General features: G+C 36.9%; 1 protein-coding gene across 2 annotated transcripts; it reads left to right on the plus strand.

Annotated features, from left to right (window-relative positions):
• The first annotated feature begins 37 nt into the window (after window positions 1-37).
• LIAS (lipoic acid synthetase) lies at window positions 38-14274 on the plus strand. 2 transcript variants are annotated; one of them, XM_040238038.1, is made up of 11 exons: window positions 38-221; window positions 1345-1517; window positions 2428-2521; window positions 3140-3220; window positions 7076-7232; window positions 7316-7373; window positions 8655-8783; window positions 10434-10579; window positions 11230-11300; window positions 12125-12236; window positions 13941-14274. In XM_040238038.1, the coding sequence occupies exons 1-11, from the start codon at window positions 177-179 to the stop codon at window positions 13991-13993; spliced, it is 1119 nt and encodes a 372-aa protein (XP_040093972.1). In that variant the 5' UTR covers window positions 38-176; the 3' UTR covers window positions 13994-14274. The 2 variants fall into 2 exon arrangements, with proteins under 2 accessions (XP_040093972.1, XP_040093973.1); XM_040238039.1 differs by lacking the exons at window positions 2428-2521; window positions 7076-7232; window positions 7316-7373 and having other exon boundaries at window positions 69-221.
• Window positions 14275-16131: the final 1857 nt, after the last annotated feature.

The raw sequence follows: 16131 nt of genomic DNA on the forward strand, positions 1-16131 counted from the left end.
TGCGTGTGGGGTCATCAGTGCGCGACGCCGCTAGACTAAAGCAGCCAATCGCGGAGCTGCGCGAGTTCCACCGGGTCAGGGTGGTTCGTCTTGTCATAAGTCTGGCGACAGTTTGTCCTTTTCTCTTTTCCTGGGAATTACTGATTATTCGTCCTTGCTAGGAAAGAAAGAGCGAGATGTCTCTACGCTGCGGGGGCGCGGTCCGCACCGTGGGCCCCCGGGTGAGCGGCTGGGGGAGCAGGGTGCGGGCGTAGGGTAGAGGGCTCCCATCCCTTTAAGAGCGCCCAATAATGCCAGCATTTACTGAATGTTTACTTCTAGCCAGGTTTTCTTCTAAACATTTTTCGTGTGGTATCTCGTCTAATTCTTCAGACTCCCCCACAAAGTTAAGTCTCTGGTAGTGATTTGTTTGTAGGTATCTCTGGCTGACGCTGAGAGGTGTCTTTTTTTTTTTTTTTCATATCAGTGATTTGTACTAGACACCGGTTTGGGCAATTAGAACCCAAATCTGTGCTGTAAGCTTGAGCGGGAGACCTGGGCGAGAACAATAGCAATTGTGCAGCATCTTAATAGGCACACTTTTTTTTTTTTAAACTCTTTGAGTTTTATAGTGTTCTGGCTGTCTTGTCCATGTGTGTGTTTAGATCCATAAGCTGACGGCTTCTTTTGGTCCACAAATGTATATTGAGTGACCTCCTTGATCAAACACAAAATGTAACATAGAAAATTGGAATAGTAAGTTTGGTTTCCCTACTTCAAGTTCTCTGAAATCAGCTGGGTTAAACCTTAAACCTCTAAGTTTTAACACGTGTTTATCCAAAGCCCAGGGCAGAGATAATTTACTTCAGATTTTATTTAAACGTCCTTGACTCGTCAGGAATAGAAAATTCAAAGCTGTAGCATCTTCTCCTGTTATTGCAGTTTAAACTTGAATGACAGACTTTTAGTCCTGATACGGATAAAGTGTGGCATGGTTTGTTAGCCAGTTCCAGAAGTTTCCAAATCTATTTTAAATCTAGACAGAAATAGTTAATTCCTATTCTTCCTTAGGTTTGTTTTGTTCCCTTTGGGTTCTCCTTAACCTTAGATTCTAAGCTTCAACACAGAGCTTGTAAATAGTTTAACATCATTTCTGAATCAGTTCTCTGGCTTACTCTTCCTTTTAGCTATGTAAATAGGTTAAAACTAAGTTATTACTAACTCTTCTAAATAAATTTTTGCCCGGGAAATCCCATGGACAGAGGAGCCTGGTGGGCTATAGTCCATGGGGTTGCAAAAGAGTCAGACACAACTTAGTGACTAAACAGCAAACTAAATAAATGTCATAATGAACCCTTTGTTTAGATATTTGGAAGATATTTATGCAGCCCTGTCAGAGAAGTAAGTTCCCTGCCAGATGAAAAAAAGGAATTTTTACAGAGTGGACCAGACCTTCAAGAATTTATATCTGGTGATCTGGCTAACAAGAGTACCTGGGATGAATATAAAGGAAATTTAAAACGCCAGAAAGGAGAAAGGTAATTGAAAATTTGGGGTAATTTTAACATCCCATTTCTTTATAGTGCATCATTTTCAGATATAACCAAACCCTGAAATACATTTTTAATCAGCTTGTTAAATTTAGCTAAAAATCATTAGAAAGAACTGATAACTAACATAGAATAGGCAAATAGGTGAAATTTTCTTTTCTCTCTGTCCTCTGACGGCCTTGCTAGGACTTACCCATCCTACACCACCATCTCCCTTTGTCCATCCAGCAACAAGTGTCTTCAGAGAGCAAAGATTATCACCTTGATATTAGTCTGTTACACTTCGATAAGGTTTTCATTGTTACTGGGTGCTGATGATCTAACTTGTTTCTCCTAGCACGGATAGCATGCCTTAGTTTAAAAGAATGGTAAGAGAATTTAGTGCAGAGCACAAATTGTTTGGGGAGATACTTTACCCAGCAACTTCTAGACTACAAGTGGGTGGAAGTCAAGGGAAACCTGAGGATATGTAGCCTTTACTCCAAATTTTAGATTTTTTTCCATTTAACACCTATCAAAATCGAAGAGCAGAAAGTTCACTTGTGGGGTCTCTCCTTAATCTGAACAAATACATAACTTTTTGTCAGTATTATTCATTAGGGAATGATATGTTTCTAAAGCTCCTTTTTTTTTTTTTAAGATGGTATTACTCTGTGCCTTTGCAAAACAAAGACACGAGCAAAGTGCCCTGATAGACACAGTTATGAGTATTTTCTAAAGTGGTTTGAGCAAATCTGAGTTTGATTCTGTTATATCCTATGGCAGAAATTAAAAGAATCATTCCAGGATTACGGGGGAAAATTCCCAATTGGTCATCATAATAGAGCAAAGTAACTTCAAAGCTGTTGCTTATTTGGGAACATATTTGTTAACGTATAGTTGTTTTGGCTTTCTGCAGGTTAAGACTACCTCCATGGCTAAAGACAGAGATTCCTATGGGGAAAAATTATAATAAACTGAAAAACACTTTGCGGAATTTAAATCTTCACACAGTAAGTTTTCTTGCTTACTGTTAAGGGTTAAGTATCCCTCTTTACCAGAAGACATAATTTTTCTATGCATATATAACTTGAAAGTTAATAAGATACATATTGAAAATAGCAAGGAAAGTAAATAAAGACATTTTCACGTTAATCTCAGTAATGGAAATAGATTTAAAAGTTATTTTCCCTGAAAAAGAAGCAAAAAGTAATTGTATTTCTTAGCCACTTATTTAATAGTACAAACCAAAAAATTTTTTTCTGCCATTCAGGGAATGAGAGTTTTTGTTTGTCTTGTATTACAAATTAAGTACATGCTTGTTGGAAAGGATATATTAAATGTGAAACATACTATGTGAAATCTCAAATGTTTGTTATACCACTTTAACTATTCAACATATACCCTTGCAGACTTTTTTATTTGTACATATAAAACATATACATTCATAGTTTTTAATTTAAAAATAGAATCCTAATATCTGCGTAGTTTGGCAGTTTAACAGCATTTCCAAATAGTGAATTTCTTAACATACTATATAAAGAATGGATAGTGTAAAATGCCTGATGACTAATCTCCTCAGTTGGTAAATATTTTCAACCTGATTGTATTCAGATCCCTTTTACTCATAGGTGTGTGAGGAAGCTCGATGTCCCAATATTGGAGAGTGTTGGGGAGGTGGAGAATATGCTACCGCCACAGCCACAATCATGGTAAGGCCACCCTCAAATTCCAGAGTTTTAGTCTAGAAACCAAAAGGAAATGTTTTATGTCTTTTTCCTACAAATGTTCATTTTGAGTCTCAAAAAAATATGATATTTTTTGTTACATATGAGTTTGTGGTGGAGGCGAAACTTGACGGAATAATCTAGCTTGTTACAATCTCACCTTTCTCTGATTCTTCCATCTACCTGACAGAATATAATAATTAATTATGTGCTACCTTGAACTACCTCTTCTATTAATTTATATTTCCCTCTCATGAGCCTTTCAGTTAGCCCATGATCATCTGATCTTGAGTGTGCTAAACTGGACTCCAGGCAGTAGGTTGGGCTTAGGTCTTCTCTGCAGAGCTTTATTCTTGGACCAGCTGCTCACCAAGGATATTCTTATCACAGAGGATGGAAGGAGCACAAGAGGGCAAGCCAAGCATCCAGGCTCATTTGAGGCTTATGCTTGGTCATGCCTGCTGTCATTCTATTGGCTAAAATAAGTCACGTGGCCAAGCCAGACATCAATGGGAGTAGAGGTCTAAGTTCCTCTCTCAGAAGGTGGGCCCTGCAAGTTACATGGCAGTGGGTAAAATGTACAATCTTAATATGATGGAGTAAGAAATGGAATTAACAATGCAGTGTACCATATTTATTCATACAAAGAGATTGAAATATTGGGTTAAATTTAAATTATGTCTAACTTAAAGTTATACTTGCCTGGGGAATGTCTGATAAATGAGTTATACCAGCAAGAGACTATTTACATGAAAAACTGGAAATTCGTGAGAGATAGAGCTTCTAGAATAATACAGAGCCAGCCAGAGAGCTTTTTTTTTTTATTAAGTAGCTATCTGCTTTTTTTTTACTTTATTTTAATTTACAATACTGTATTGGTTTTGCCATACATCAACATGAATCTGCCACGGGTGTACATGAGTTCCCAATCCTGAACCCCCCTCCCACCTCCCGCCCCATACCATCTCTCTGAGTCATCCCAGTGCACCAGCCCCAAGCATCCTATATCCTGCATTGAACCTAGACTGGCAATTCGTTTCTTACATGATATTATACGTGTTTCAATGCCATTCTCCCAAATCATCCCACCCTCTCCCTCTCCCTCTCCCACAGAGTCCAAAAGTCTCTTCTATACATCTGTGTCTCTTTTGCTGTCTCGCATACAGGGTTATCATTACCATCTTTCTAAATTCCATATATATATGTTAGCATACTGTATTGGTGTTTTTCTTTCTGGCTTACTTCACTCTGTATAATAGGCTCCAGTTTCATCCACCTCATTAGAACTGATTCAAATGTATTCTTTTTAATGGCTGAGTAATACTCCATTGTGTATATATACCACAGCTTTCTTATCCATTCATCTGCTGATGGACATCTAGGTTGCTTCCATGTCCTGGCTATTATAAACAGTGCTGCGATGAACATTGGGGTTCACGTGTCTCTTTCAATTCTGGTTTCCTCGGTGTGTATGCCCAGCAGTGGGATTGCTGGGTCATAAGGCAGTTCTATTTCCAGTTTTTTAAGGAATCTCCACACTGTTCTCCATAGTGGCTGTACTAGTTTGCATTGCCACCAACAGTGTAAGAGGGTTCCCTTTTCTCCACACCCTCTCCAGCATTTATTGCTTGTAGACTTTTGGATCGCAGCCATTCTGACTGGTGTGAAATGGTACCTCATTGTGGTTTTGATTTGCATTTCTCTGATAATGAGTGATGTTGAGCATCTTTTCATGTGTTTGTTAGCCATCTGTATGTCTTCTTGGGAGAAATGTCTATTTAGTTTATTGGCCCATTTTTTGATTGGGTCGTTTATTTTTCTGGAATTGAGCTGTAGGAGTTGCTTGTATATTTTTGAGATTAGTTGTTTGTCAGTTGCTTCATTTGCTATTATTTTCTCCTATTCTGAAGACTGTCTTTTCACCTTGCTTATAGTTTCCTTTGTTGTGCAGAAGCTTTTAAATTTTAATTAGATCCCATTTGTTTATTTTTGCTTTTATTTCCAGTATTCTGGGAGGTGGGTCAAAGAGGATCCTGCTGTGATTTATGTCGGAGAGTGTTTTGCCTATGTCCTCTAGGAGTTTTATAGTTTCTGGTCTTAAGTTTAGATCTTTATTCCATTTTGAGTTTATTTTTGTGTATGGTGTTAGAAAGTATTCTAGTTTCATTCTTTTACAAGTGGTTGACCAGTTTTCCCAGCACCACTTGTTAAAGAGACTGTCTTTAATCCATTGTATATTCTTGCCTCCTTTGTCGAAGATAAGGTGTCCATATGTGTGTGGATTTATCTCTGGGCTTTCTATTTTGTTCCATTGATCTATATTTCTGTCTTTGTGCCAGTACCATACTGTCTTGATGACTGGCTTTGTAGTATAGCCTGAAGTCAGGCAGGTTGATTCCTCCAGTTCCATTCTTCTTTCTCAAGATTGCTTTGGCTCAGAGAGCTTTTCTGAGTTCAGTTCAGTTCAGTTCAGTCACTCAGTCGTGTCCGACTCTTTGCAACCCCATGAATCGCAGCACACCAGGCCTCCCTGTCCATCACCAACTCCTGGAGTTCACTCAGACTCACGTCCATCGAGTCAGTGATGCCAGCCAGCCATCTCATCCTCTGTCGTCCCCTTCTCCTCCTGCCCCCAATCCTTCCCAGCATCAGAGTCTTTTCCAGTGAGTCAACTCTTCTCATGAGGTGGCCAAAGTACTGGAGTTTCAGCTTTAGCATCATTCCTTCCAAAGAAATCCCAGGGCTGAGCTCCTTCAGAATAGACTGGTTGGATCTCCTTGCAGTCCAAGGGACTCTCAAGAGTCTTCTCCAACACCACAGTTCAAAAGCATCAATTCTTCGGGGCTCAGCTTTCTTCACAGTCCAACTCTCACATCCATACATGACCACTGGAAAAACCATAGCCTTGACTAGATGGACCTTTGTTGGCAAAGTAATGTCTCTGCTTTTCAATGTGCTATCTAGGTTGGTCATAACTTTTCTTCTGTGCAACGTCAATTCTTGAAGGAAGGAGTTATTCTGAATACTCCCTGATGGAAATCTCTGGTTTTATCCCTTGCCTGCTCTCCATGATCACTGTTGGTACATAGTGGCTCCTGGGAGGTTTCATTGTTTCAGTAACATTTTGTAAGATGGCGGGCCTAATTACCACTGCAGTGAGTTCCTTCTGAATGAGTTAAACATAAAGGGAAAGAATTGCTTTCTGCCTCAAATCAAAACCCCTAGCATAGGGCTTTGAAACTCCAGTGGCTCTGAAACATCCACAGTGGCTCTGCTTGGCAAGGGGCAGAGCATGGTGGTGACCCATGGCAGCAGAAGCAGTGTCCTGGAGAAACAGAAGGGAATCCCGTTACTAACTTTTTATGTGTTTTTCTCTTTCATCTGTTTAACAAGAGGGAGCTATGCCTTCTGTTTAACTTCCACAGAGATCTGCATATTGATAGGTTAATTGAATATTTTGTTTCTTTTAACATCATTTTTATTAAAATTAAATAGATGTAAAAGAATTTTTATAACCTATGTGTAAGTTATAAAGACAACCAATACGCAGATACCCTGATACCTCCAATTTGAGAACAGAACATTAGTTTTTCATCCCTTCTTGATCCCATCCCCTTTCTTTTTCCCTTAACACTACTCCTTATTCTGAGTTTATTGTTTCCTTTTCTTTCTTGTTTTACCATATATATTTGTATTCCTTAACTATATTGTTTAGCTTTGAATGTTTCAAATTTCATATAAACAGGGTCAAAATTTGTTCATTCCTTGCAGTTTTATTCCCTTACGATTATATTCTTCAAAGTAATTTATTTGATTTAAACTGTAACATCTCTATTCTAGTTGATGGGTGACACATGTACAAGAGGTTGTAGATTTTGTTCTGTTAAGACTGCGAGAAGTCCACCTCCACTGGATGCCAGTGAGCCCTACAATACTGCCAAGGCAATTGCAGAGTGGGGTCTGGATTATGTTGTCCTGACGTCTGTGGATCGAGATGGTTAGTGAGACATCATTACCTCTTCTTAAATTGACTTCTTAAGCTGTGACGTCATCTTAAGCAGTGGATTCTCTTGATTCCAGATATGCCTGATGGAGGAGCTGAGCATTTTGCAAAGACTGTATCTTACTTAAAGGAAAGGTACTTGTTTTTGCATTTGCTTGTGTAATTTAGGGACTTTTGTTGACCCATATTAAATTCAGTTTATTTAAGGTTTTTTTAAGGTTAACTTAAAGCAGTGGTTACTAACCTTTTGCAGGGGGTTATAAAAACTCATTTTATAATCTGCTGGAAATTAAAGTCTTCCCAGGACTGAATTGAATAAATCATCATCTAGGAGAAGTTAGGATGAGATAAACACCCACATTGTTAAAATATGTAATCATAATATAAATTTTATTGATATTGACATGCCCTGGGGATTTTACCCATAACTCACATTTTATTAATATGTAAATTTTATTTTAAAAGCCTTTAAAAAGGAGTTTATGCTTATTTCCTACAGCTCAGAACTCATCTGGCACCTAGCACACTCAGTAAATGTTTTTGCCCTGATTCCCCCAGTATTTTCTGTTTGTTTTTTTAATAGTTCATTTTTAAAAAGTTTGGCTGTTTCACCCATAAAATTGATTTCACAAACTACCAGTGGGTCCCTCCTTGCAGTTAAACAGTGAGTTACAGGATGTGTTCTTTCCACATCTCTTGAATCCGTGAGAGGGTATGATGTGGTGCTTTCTACATCTGTTCTCTCATAAAACAACTCCAAAAAAAAAAAGTTGCAATTTGGTTTGTGAAAAAGTTTATTAGTTTCTCAGTCATTTCTACTGCTTGTCAAAGGGAACAGCTCTATTACCTAGTTCATACTTTAATGCTTGAATGCATAGTATAAATAGATTAATGTTTAGCTTGTATTTCATTTAAGCAAAGCTCATGACTCAGCAACTCAGAAGACAGGTTTTAAAGCCCAGAGCACTTGTGAAATATTTTACCTAGAGGAAGGGAGGAGGGCATTATTCATGAATTTTAAAAGAAATAAAAATTAAGGCAATCACTTTATATTCACATAAGAGGTATCCCAATTTACTTTCATAAAAATGTTATTTTATATTTAATACTTTATATTTTAATTTCTTCAAACAACTTCTAATAAAGTTTAAAAGTTTCTGTAATCCCAAAATTTATTCTGATCATTATTTGCAAGCAGATGTGTTTTAACCACAGTGTACATATTATCTGATGTTCTAGGTTGTCACTGTTTCCATTTGACAGTTCATATATAAGCATTTGTTGGTGCTGTTCTTGGCAAGATTCTGAAGCTTACTGTGTTGAAACTGATACTGAATGCATACTGATGATTTCTATTTTGAGCAAGTTTTGTCAGTTCTTTTCCTCAGTGTGATACCTATCTCTTTTTCACTATAGGAATCCAAAAATTCTTGTGGAATGTCTCACCCCTGATTTCCGAGGAGATCTTAAAGCGATAGAAAAAGTTGCCCTGTCAGGATTAGATGTATATGCACATAATGTAGAAACAGTTCCAGAATTACAGAGGTGATTTCGTGTACTGAGTAATGTTGGGAAGTTTGGAGGGTCAAATCTGCTTTACTTTTTTTCAGGGGAGAACGTTGTAATTTTATAAAGTGAACTCTCTTTAAACAAAAATGTGTTTTTTAAAAAAATATATATGTCTAGTACAGAAATATTAGAAAATATAGACAACAAAAAGTGTATAAACATCATCCATAGTTCCACCTGGTAATATCAGTTACTTACATCTCAGTGTCTTTATACTTACATATTTACATGTGTGTATATGTTTTGGTATATGCATACAAACATAACTAGCATCTTTTTTTCTTTCCTTTTTTTGGTAAAGTATTGCAAGTGCTGATGAGCTGGGTTTTTTCCCCAAAGAACAATTTTCAAAAAGAAAAATATTACAAAAGAACAATTGATTGTAGTTCTAAAAAAGGACATATAACAATGCATTTGACAATAATATATGCAGTAAAGATGCTGAAGAAAAAAATGGTATCGTTCAGATGTATTTTAAATCTTTTAAAAAAGCAGGTACTGTGCTTTCTTACTCTTCCTAGTAATTTTAGTAGCTAGGAATAATTATAGATTGTTATTCTGTATCAATAACTATTCATATTTCAGAAAAATAAAAATTTCAGGCAAGATTATACATTCATTTTCATTATTTTAGTAAAGCATTTGGTAGTGATTTTATTAGGTTCTACATGTTATTCTGTGTCATAGAAAGAAGTATGATAAACAACCAACATTTCTACTAAATCATAACTGTATTAGGGAGCATAATTTAAATTCAGTGGACAAATACTTTCAAAAAGTATTTTCCTTATTATCAGAATTGTGGTTACTTTTAAATTCATAAATTTGTTCCCTCTCCTCCTGTGTGAACTGGTCTCTGATTAAAAATAGCAACTGTAACATCAGATCAGTTACACAGAATAAAGGTACATTAGAGTTCAAATCAATGCAATTTAACGTCAGCAACTGTGTCCTTTGGGCCTTTATCCATTTAAAACTTGGTGGTTTGTCCCCTGTTGAAGTCAAGCACACAGCCTGTTCCAGCCTTCATATCTTATCATCCCACCACCAGTGGGTGCCAGTTTCTCTGTTTTCATTTAAAAAACATTATCCTTTCCAGTGAAAATTCCAGAATAGTGCCTTTTTTTTTTTTAACCTAAGAAATGTCAATGCTGTGTGGTTACCAGCAGAGGGCAGCTTAGTCTTTAGAAAAGAAATGAACAGAAGTTTCAGTCCTCTGAAATGGTTCAGGTTAAACAGTTTTTTCTTTGTTCAGTATCGAAATTTTCTTCCATGTTTCCCCCTTCTCTCAGTTACCCTTATAACCACTCATTCTCCGGCTGCAGAATCCTGGTTTCTCAATAAGTGATTCATAAACTGAATTACTTCATTCATGACTTCTGTTCTCATTTTCTCTGCCCCAGGCTTGAAAGGCCTGAAAAGTCAACAGAACTGGGGGCCTAGTGAAGCCTTATTTTCTTTCCCAAAGTAACAGTTAGACATTTGTGCACAAATGCTACCATTGAACCATATGATGCGGCGTGATGTCCAGAATGTACCTTCCTGGTCTTTCAGGTTGCTTGCATAATTATGTACTTAGTTGACCTTGTGGTTATCCTTGCTGACAACAGCTCTGCTGTTTTCAAGGAAAGTTCGTGATCCCCGGGCCAATTTTGACCAGTCTCTACGCGTACTAAAACATGCCAAGGAGGTTCGACCTGATGTTATTTCTAAAACATCTATTATGTTGGGTTTAGGTGAGAATGATGAGCAAGTATATGCCACGATGAAAGGTAAAGAAACTGAAAAATGAAAACTCTTTTCCATTTAACTTGAGTGATAGCAGGAATCCCACTTCGGAAGACCTGGTATGCTTTCTCCATAGTCTGAGTGAAAGTGCTAGTGAGAACAAAAATTCAGGATATGGTTATAAACAGCAGCATAGAAAGGAAAGGAAGAATGTTTTCTTAAAACTTTATGGAATGATGTACAGGATGCTTAGAATATGGAATTTGCATTCCATTTTATTCCTTACCCTTTCATCAACTAAAAACATGATTTTGTCTGCCTTTCTTGTCCAATCAAGACAATTTTTGAGTGCTAGCCAGGTACCAGGAGCTCTGTCAACCACTGACAACTCAAAGATGACTAAGATGAATCCAGGCCTTTGAGAAAGTGCTTACTTAGAGCATTGTTACATAACATGGTGTGCTTTTGACTTTTAGTCTATTAAATCTGTTTACTTTGCAATTCTTGAGCTTCTTAAATTTCAGAATATAAAAGCTTTTATTTTACCTGAAGGTCCTTGGCCAACTTGCAGTTATCTATTGGTTCAAAGAGTAGTAAATGCAAATAATAATTAAAAGCTACTCTTTACAGCAGTGCATTCAGATAGCACTGTAAAAAAAATCTGCTCATATAATGTGTGCTTTTCTTCCTATAGCTCTTCGTGAGGCAGATGTGGACTGTTTGACTTTAGGACAATATATGCAGCCAACAAAGCGCCACCTTAAGGTACAACTACCATAAGTTGCCAAATGTTTCTTGGCAGTTTGAATTAAATCTTTATTTTCTCTAGGTAAAATTCAGAAGCTGCTGGCTTTTTAGTGTAATGTTCCGTGTATATTTCTGAGTTCTAGTTCCATTTTATTATCTGCATTAAGCGGCTATGCTGGCATTTATTTGCTGCCCTCAATATTGTCTTAGGAAAGTGACCTATAGGGAAAAAAACTTTTAAGTTGGGATGTACATTCATATCACTCCTGCCAATCTTGTGATTTGTTTTAGAATTATATGAGAGCCAGAGGTGAAGTAAGAAAGAAAAGCCAGTCTCCCTATTTCTATATCAGACATTTATTCATTCATTCAGAAAACTTTTCTTGAGTAGTAACCATGTGCCAGACACAGTGCTGAGCAGAAGATACAAGATAAGTAACACAGTCTTATCCTTAGGGATCGATCTTATAGGCATGACTGATCCTTTCTCTTTTGGAATAGCTGCTGCTGCTAAGTCGCTTCAGTCGTGTCCGACTCTGTGCGACCCCACAGACGGCAGCCCAACAGGCTCCCCTGTCCCTGGGATTCTCCAGGCAAGAATACTGGGGTGGGTTGCCATTTCCTTCTCCAATCCATGAAAGTGAAAAGTGAAAGTGAAGTCGCTCAGTCCTGTCCGACTCTTAGCGACCTCATTGGAATAGCTAGTGTAATACAAAATTGATGTTTCCCCTTCACTGTAATTCACTACCATTATGTTCTGACCAAGTAGCCAACAAGTAGATTTACATATAGAACTAAAATGATTTCGGAAAATTCTAGAATCTAGAATTCTTTAAATCTAGGTTGAAGAATACGTTACTCCTGAAAAGTTCAAATACTGGGAAAAAGTAGGAAATGAACTTGGATTTCATTATACTGCAAGTGGCCCCCTGGTGCGTTCTTCATACAAAGCAGGTAAGTTCATGCTTCTGTTTAATCCATAACTTTAGTGTAATTTTACTAGCTACAATATGATTTTTTATCTTTGTAATTTCAGCTCTTATTTTGATAAATATCTTGAGCTGACTTATGAAAATAAAAGCCTTTTTAAGAGAGAAAGTCATGTGGTAATGCCATTACAAGAATAAACAGCTAGTTATTTTTTGATATATCCAAACTGTGTTATACATTAATGATCTTTTTAATGACTGTTATACGTTGAAGTCTAATCCTAGATATGTTTAAATTAGGCATAAATTCTGATTGTAAAAATTAATGTTTAGGCGTAATATTTAGTGTGTTCTATAAAGAAATTGAAGACTTTTTTGATGAACTAGCAACAGCTTATCTTGGTTATAAAACCCAAGGATTTGATCAGACGCTGACTGACAGACTGTGGGAACTTTAGAAATAATTATAAATGATTTATTCTTCTTCAAGCAGTGCTGCTGGCAAGCTAAAAATATATATAAAGGATAGGACCAACAGCAGCTTCCAGGGTGGTTAAAGTACAATAATATCATTTGAAAGGAGTTTTTGTTGGTTTTTTGTTTTGTTTTGTTTTTTGGTAAGGCAAATTTCTCACTTTTACAAGTAAGTGAATTAAACTTTTAAATTCCTTTAAAATTACCAGTAAAAGAACAAAGCCTTAGATTCAGATGGATTAGGACATGATAATATGGTTCTGTTCTTATCAGATTTAGATAAAGCCTGGGACAGCAGGGATTATTCTCTCCATTACTTGGCTAGATTATGAGCCTTGGGATTCTTGGTGATTATGTACACATCACAGTCATTGCATTCTACTCAGAAGATCCCCTGGAGAAGGAAATGGCAGCCCACTCCAGTATTCTTGCCTAGGAAATCCCATGGACAGAGGAGTCTGGTGGGCTACAGTCCATGGGGTCACAAAAGAATCAGACACAACTAAGTGACTAAACAACAACATTAAGACTCCACATAATGTTGGGCCTGGAGTACCAAGCTCTGGCGTTAAGGACTGAGCCGTGGTGTAACAGCCAGAGACTAAGTGGTACCTTAAGACCTGAAAAGTGAAAGTGCCCTCCTCCAAGTAGCTAATTTAGTGCACAGGCACATCTTAGAGTGTGGAGAGAATGCAAGCCCATTACAGGCACATCTTAGAGTGTGGAGAGAATGCAAGCCCATTATAAGTGAAGAGCTCTTGCTTCCCTAGAGGGGAATAAGCTAAAGAGATTCCATCAAATGAATTTGCTCAACCGCAGCAAGGTCTCTGTTTTATAAATATCGAATCTAGGCTAATAATGTAGCCGAATTGCTCTCTGAAATAACTGTGCCAACCAACAGCAATACTTTATGAGTGCTGAGGAGTAGATACTGCACATAAAGTAGAATAAATGAACATGAAGTAGAATAAATGCACCTTAGATACAATAGGGTCACCCTTTATAATATGTTGAGTTACTTGAAAGAAAAGTGGTAGATATTGTAGTGATAGAAAACGTCTTTTAAGGATAATGATCACTATGGTTGAGGAAAGAGCCAAAGATGTGGGGGATCTGTGGGGTTAGAAAATTGTTGCCATTGAGAATTGAGAAGGAAACACCAATAAATACAGAAGTCTTCTTTAAAGGGAATTGTAATTATTCTGAAATCTATATCTTAAATTGATACTAATATATTTTTATTTTTCCTAAATAGGTGAATTTTTCCTGAAAAATCTAGTGGCTAAAAGAAAAACAAAAGCCCTGTAACATTTAACGAGACATTCAAGATCATGATAGTTTTGGAAGTTTCACTCCAGTTGTTAACAGAAGTCATGGTGTAATGCCTAGAATTCAGTGCATATATCCTAATTTTTTTGTTTTAAGAAAAATGTCAATAAGCTATGCATATTTAACTATAATAATTCATTCGTCTTTTAGCATATCTTCTTTGTCCCAGTAAACAATTGCTTGTTATGATATAATCATAAAATGTCTTTGTAAGAGTTTATCATTAATTTAAATAATACATTAAAAACTTTAAGAAAATCTTTTAAGCCTCTATATATCATTGTCACCTTTCATTTCTGGAAAATGACATACTGTGATGAAACAGTATAGACTTGAGGTTATGTCTGTTTAGCAAAAACATCATTGGAATAATTTAGAAAGGCTTAAGAATTTCAGTGTAGACCCTTCATATAGATAACAACTGTATTAGACCTATAACATAGTTCTACATTGATTACTTGTTTAGGACTTCTATGAAACCAAGACCATGATTTTGTCCAAGATGGGAAATATAACCTAATAATAAAATATTAACTCTGATTTTATAATATTTGCTACATCACATGCACTGTCCACTTATTCCTTTTATTCAACTTATATCACTCTGGTGAGGTGATTGTGTTCTATCATAGTAATGACCTGAGTGAGGAATTTCTTTCCTAAGTAGTAGAACTCAAATTCATCCTTTGACTCTGAATCCTGTTTTTCTACCACATCTCACTAGGGATGTATTTAGATGGCAATATGGTAATATATGTAAGTTGGATAGCCATTTCTGTTTTGAAGTTTTAAATACGTGAACTAATTTTTTTTATAGTGTATAACTTTGAAAATTACACTTTAATTTAACTCAGGGGAGCCATATATATTTTGACTCACTTTCCTTATGCTGTGTGTGTTCAGTCATGTCCAACTCTTTGCGACCCCATGGACTGTAGCCCACCAGGCTCCTCTGTCCATGGGATTTCACGGGAAAAAAAAAATGGATTAATTTTCAGACTCTGATTTTGTAACATAATCTGCTGTTACCAATTTCCCAGGGTAGGCAAGTGATAAGGAAACATCTTAACAGAAGAGTTATTTTGTCAAGTGAAATTTTTGTTATCCCAGTGTAAAATAATTAAAATGGCATTTTATTAGCGTAAGTATAAAAGTTTTGAGGGGCTCCAAAATCACTGCAGATGGTGATTTATGGCCTGCAGCCATGAAATAAAAAGACGCTTACTCCTTGGAAGAAAAGTTATGACCAACCTAGACAGCGTATTAAAAAGCAGAGACATTACTTTGCCAACAAAGGTCCGTCTAGTCAAGGCTATGGTTTTTCCAGTAGTCATGTATGATTGTGCGAGTTGGACTATAAAGAAAGCTGAATGCCGAAGAATTGATGCTTTTAAACTGTGGTGTTGGAGAAGACTTGAGAGTCCCTTGGGCTGCAAGGAGATCCAACCAGTCCATCCTAAAGATCAGTCCTGGGTGTTCATTGGAAGGACTGATGTTGAAGCTGAAACTCCAATACTTTGGCCACCTGATGCGAAGAACTGACTCATTTGAAAAGACCCTGATGCTGGGAAAGATTGAAGGCGGGAGGAGAAGGGGACAACAGAGGATGAGGTGGTTGGATGGCATCAGCAACTCAATGAACACGAGTTTGAGTAAACTCCGGGAGTTGGTGATGGACAGGGAGGCCTGGCGTGCTGCAGTCCATGGTGTTGCAAACAGTCGTACACAACTGAGCGACTGAACGGAATTGAACTGATGTTAAAGTTTTAATTTGTAACAACTTCTCATAAAAATAGTGAATGGTAAAATGAGGCTATTTTGATACAGATGTGAAGTTGGGAGTTATGGGTGATGTTTGCAGTCTTTGTCAGATCTCAATGGTCCATTTACTCCTTTGTTTTATTTTGGTTATATACTCGAGAAAAATCCTGTCTGGTACAGCTAAATAATAACACATTTAAAAACTTTAAAACATCTTGCAATCTCAGGATACTCTCCAGTTGAATATATTCCAAAAACCTGAAAGGTGATTAGCAAGAAATGTTCGATCTTTTGAATTTGTTATTCCTCCACTCATTATTGCATAATTGACCATTATATCAAGACTAGAATATGTG

This window comes from Oryx dammah, unplaced genomic scaffold (assembly GCF_014754425.2).
Source record: "Oryx dammah isolate SB20612 unplaced genomic scaffold, SCBI_Odam_1.1 HiC_scaffold_3, whole genome shotgun sequence".
NCBI classification, from domain to species: Eukaryota; Metazoa; Chordata; class Mammalia; order Artiodactyla; family Bovidae; genus Oryx; species Oryx dammah.

What these genes read in the sequence shown, in the direction of transcription:
- LIAS (XM_040238038.1), top strand. Translation starts at nt 177, where the DNA reads ATGTCTCTACGCTGCGGGGGCGCGGTCCGCACCGTGGGCCCCCGG. An exon ending in CCGCCACAGCCACAATCATG is followed by an intron (nt 3,221 to 7,075) that starts GTAAGGCCACCC and finishes TCTCTATTCTAG; the next exon opens with TTGATGGGTGACACATGTAC. An exon ending in GACGTCTGTGGATCGAGATG is followed by an intron (nt 7,233 to 7,315) that starts GTTAGTGAGACA and finishes TCTTGATTCCAG; the next exon opens with ATATGCCTGATGGAGGAGCT.